This window comes from Phalaenopsis equestris, unplaced genomic scaffold (genome assembly GCF_001263595.1).
Source record: "Phalaenopsis equestris unplaced genomic scaffold, ASM126359v1 Scaffold000522, whole genome shotgun sequence".
NCBI classification, from domain to species: Eukaryota; Viridiplantae; Streptophyta; class Magnoliopsida; order Asparagales; family Orchidaceae; genus Phalaenopsis; species Phalaenopsis equestris.
In genome coordinates this window covers 895,896-900,443 of record NW_018164962.1, presented here as the reverse complement: position 1 = coordinate 900,443, position 4,548 = coordinate 895,896, and the positions used below count along the sequence as shown (strand labels likewise).

The following is a 4,548-nucleotide window of genomic DNA, read 5'->3' as shown; positions in this document are numbered from 1 at the left end:
GCATCGTCTCTTGTATAAATAGGGAAACATTTTATGAGTAAGACATGATTGATTACTGTTCATTTGTTTTATAAAAATGATGATGTTATTCTCTTGAGTGTGATTATTTATCTTTTACCCCGCGCAATTATTTACGCTATATTCCTTGAGTGTGATTCACGTATAAATTTAGATTCAACAAACTTGTTTAAGTTTATATTTCTCTTGTCGAGCCAAGAAGAAGATAAACGATAAGCCCATATATATAAAATATCAAAAATATCATAATATGAATCATTATCAAATATGGGCAAAAATGTAATAACTTCATTGTACCCTATTACTTATAAATAGTGGAAATATTTTATGAATAATACATGATTTATTATAGTGCATACTTCGCCTCTCTCTTTCTCTCTCTTGATTTCTTCTTATTTACACTCTATTTATTGAGAATTATTTACGGACAAATTTAAAACTTAAAAAATTTCCTTAAGTTTATATTTCTCGTCCAAAGTTACTAATTGGATTTTCCACATTCACAAATAAAAACTTAATGAACTAATTTAGATTGATTATCAACACAACACTATGATCTGTGTGTGTGTGTGTGTGTGTGTGTGTGTGTGTGTGTGTGTGTGTGTGTGTGTGTGTGTGTGTGTGTGTGGATGATGATCGAGAAGTGAGAACTTAAATTATTTAACGGTGCTGAGAAACTCAAATATTTCTTTGGATAAAACATCACAAACATTCACAAAGAGCATAAGTCATAACGTAAGAGTAGCTCAAATACATCACTTTCCTCACTATTTTAATGTCGCTTAAAACAAAGTGCATAGTCTCCCTGCCCATAACCATTTTTTTTCACCTCTATGGAGCATTCAGGTGACCAACTACTTAATGAAAAAGACTTAATGAAAAAGAGGAGGAATAATGCTCTGCTCATTCATGAACATGTTAGTAGGATCCACCTCGCCCTTCACATAAGCCAATCGCTTGAAGTTACCTTTATAATATCTCTCTCCCCACACTCTCGCCTCCCAGTAAGTCGTCTTGTTCCCCTTCACATTCGTCCCAATATCCAAATCTCTATAGTTGAGATAAGCCGCCCTTGGATTCTTAGAAACATAAGGTGTCATGAACTCGTAAAACCTCCTCAACCATTCCACATGCCTCTTGCTCACTGCAGTGTCGTCTTCCGACCACCTCTCCGTCAAATAGTGGACGTTAAAAAGGCTTCCTTTCCGATGAGGAAATGCTGTCTCGGTTTCAGAGATTTCATCCATTCTCCCACCCCACGGATCTAACATCAGTGTGGGTTGCTCTCCTTTCTCGAGGAAACGACTCAGTATTCTGTCCCAAGATTCCAAGGGGATGGTTTGTGTTAAGAAGTCGGATTTGTGCTTGAAGGAGCTGTTGAACACCGGAGAATATCTCTCTAGTAGGCTGCTCAAAGGCTTTCCTTCGTATCCTGCAAATTTTCCGGAGTCAGGGTTTATTTTGTTTAACAACTATTATTTTAATGTTAACGCTAATCCTAGTGTTTTATTAAAGAGTGCGCATAAGTTGATTTAAACTGAGAGCTATGTTAAATTTGGTTTTGAATTTAGTTTCAGATTAAAGGTGATTTGAATTTAAGTTATTGATTCACTTTGGAAAAAAATTTATGTCTAAAATAAGAAACTAAATCATTTTGATATTTAATCGATTTTACCAATTAATTAATTAATTTAATAAATTTGCTCATCAATCTATTTGAACTGACCAAATGGATATCTTTTAAGTAGAACTTCAAAATTTTATTCAATCAAAATCAAACAAAAATATATTACAGCATGATTAAATTTGTGAATCGATTTTATTAATCAACTTAATTGATTTAGTAAATCTAACAACCGGTTCAAACTAGCTACGTCAATTAAGTATTAATCTGTAAATGAGATTTCGATCGCGCAAAACATTGCCGGACTGATCATTTTCTTTAATTTCCCAACTTTTCCCAACTAGTTTTAATCACAAGAAATCTGCCGGCTAAACTTGATCGATATTATGTAAAAAAAAAGAAAAATTTAAAGGGACCGCACTTACGTGCGAAGTAGAGGACCGACTCAATCCAGCTCATCTCTGTACAATCCTCCGCCTTCAACTTGAGTTCCGGAAAAGAATCCTCCATTACGCGAAGAAGCCCATTCGTCTCACCAAGGAACAAGGATTTAAAGGAAACCTGTACTGTTCTGTTCGTCTTATTCCCATCATCTGTTTCCCTATCATCTCCCAAAACCGTAAACACCGCCTGGATAAACAGCCTCTTATCCACCCTATAAGCCATGTGCTGCCATTTGTCCACAAGCTTCGTCGCTCCCTCCTCCAAAGTTTTTGAGATTGTGAAAACAGTTACCTTACTCGGAACCCCCACAAGCCTCACCTTGTAAGCTAGAATCACCCCAAAGCTCGCGCCTCCTCCCCCTCTCAGCGCCCAGAATAGATCTTCTCCCATCGTTTCTCGATCCTTTATCTCTCCGCTTGCCACGACGATTCGGATGTCTTCTACGTTATCGCTCGCTAACCCGAAGAACCTGCTTAATGAAATAGTATGAATTAAATATCTCATGATTAGCAACAAATTTACTTTTTTTATTCAAAATTAAGACCTCGTTAAAGTCCCCAATCCTCCGCCGCTGAGATGCCCGCCAACGCCTACGGTGGGACAGAGGCCGGCGGGGAAGGCGACAGTTCTGCTATGGTTGGCGATGGCGTAGTAGAGCTCGCCGAGAGTAGTGCCGGCATGCACCCAGGCTGTGCTGGAGTGCATATCGATGTTGATGGAAGAGAGGAATTGGAGGTCGACGAGCACGAATCGACCGGAGGTGGAAGCGTAGGATAGACCCTCATAGTCATGGATGCGAATGCCCAGGCTGCGGGAACAGAGAACAGCGGCTTGGACGTGGTTGTCGATGGTGGGGAGAAAGAGTAGAAGTGGTTTAGAGGAGTTTAGGAGGGGGCGGCGATTGCGGACGGAGGAGAAGAAGAAATGTCTGTAGAAACGGGATTGAGGAGTGAAGTAGAGGTTGGGGGGAACAGAGTGGTTGTGGAGGCATTCCACGTACTCGTACTCGTCGAGATTAGGGGGCTGAGCAACGTTAATGGCGAGGGAAGAAAGTACAAGGAAGAGGAGATTAATGAAGAGGGGGATGAGGAGGTCCTTCATCCCCATTTTTCTTAATGGCTTATGGGTTTGGGGTGCATTAATTCCCGGCGGGTTTATATAGAAGGGGACGTCGACTACTCGTTAAAATTGATATGAATTATATAGTACGGGCCATTTAAAGTTTGATGATTATTTAAGTTATAAATAAATTTAAAACGTTATGAGTTCTAATCCAGATCCAAAATAATAAGTGTGAGGCCGGATTTCGTAAGAGGTCTAGTAAATGAGTTTGGACATTGCCAGATCCAAAATAATAAGTGTGAGGCTGGATTTAGGTCTAGTAACGTGAGCCAGATCTAAAAAATTATTAGGTGCCGAGTGTATATGTTATTCTATATTCTGACTCAATATTTCCGGCGTTCCACTAATAAATGGTGAACTTTTTCGATGTGAACCCATTACATTGAAAAACATTTCAAAACATTTTAACCTCTCTTTTTGCCCTTTTTAGGGGTCCCACGTTTTTTCTACTTTATTTTTCTTATTTCTCACTCTCGGAATCCTATTTGCTTTTGGAACCGTCTTCGACACTCCTTGATTGTTCCTGAGCCAACATTGCTTATGTTTTAGGGGTTCACATACAAGTAGGGCTATAAATGAACTAATGTACTCCATCAACAACTCAAATTCAAATCGATCAAGGCTCGATCATGTTCGTTCAAATTAGTAAATAAACAAACTTGAACAATTTTTAAAAGCTTGAAGCTTAAATGAACTAAACATAAACATAACCGAACTGTTCATTTATGTTCACAAGCAAACTCATTTGTTATTTAATAAGTAACTTGATAAATATTTAATAATAAACTCGATGATAGCTCACATTATATAAAATATAATATTTAAATAAATTTATTTAATTTTATATTTAAAAGTAATATATTATTATTTTAATAATATTTTTAGATTAATTATTAATTATATATTTATTTTATTAAATTTTAGGTGTTAGATGTGAAATTATTTAAGAGTTATGTGTTATGTATAAAATGCCCCTTACAATTAACTTTAGACCACCACAAACCTCATTTTCCCACTGATCTCTCGTAGTTTCGTCTCTCCTGATTTTGCCAGAAACATATGAAATCCTGAGTCGTTGGGGCATATAAGTAACAAAGGTACCAACGAGATTGTAGCATGCAAGGATTTTTAAAACTCTAGTCTCTGATATATCTCTCATCTCCGTTATGCTCCTAAGTCATACATGATTAACCCACTTATTTTTCATCCTTCCTCGCACCTCACTTCATGCGCTTCAACGTCTTTAAATCTTATAATTCCTCTTCAAATTTCATTTTCTAGATCTGAGATTTAAGTCAAAAAAGATGAGAAATGGGATTTAAGATCTTGTATAGTTTATA

The 4,548-nt window shown here is 37.1% G+C and overlaps 1 protein-coding gene across 1 annotated transcript; it reads right to left on the bottom strand.

Annotated features, from left to right (window-relative positions):
- Positions 1-911: 911 nt before the first annotated feature.
- On the bottom strand, positions 912-3,201 carry LOC110028720 (berberine bridge enzyme-like 22; the record flags this gene model as incomplete). Its single annotated transcript, XM_020730686.1, is given in 3 exon segments — positions 912-1,450; positions 2,068-2,555; positions 2,631-3,201. Coding segments are annotated over 3 exon segments (1,590 nt in total), but the record flags the coding sequence as incomplete, so codon positions are not given.
- Between the last annotated feature and the right edge of the window lie 1,347 nt (positions 3,202-4,548).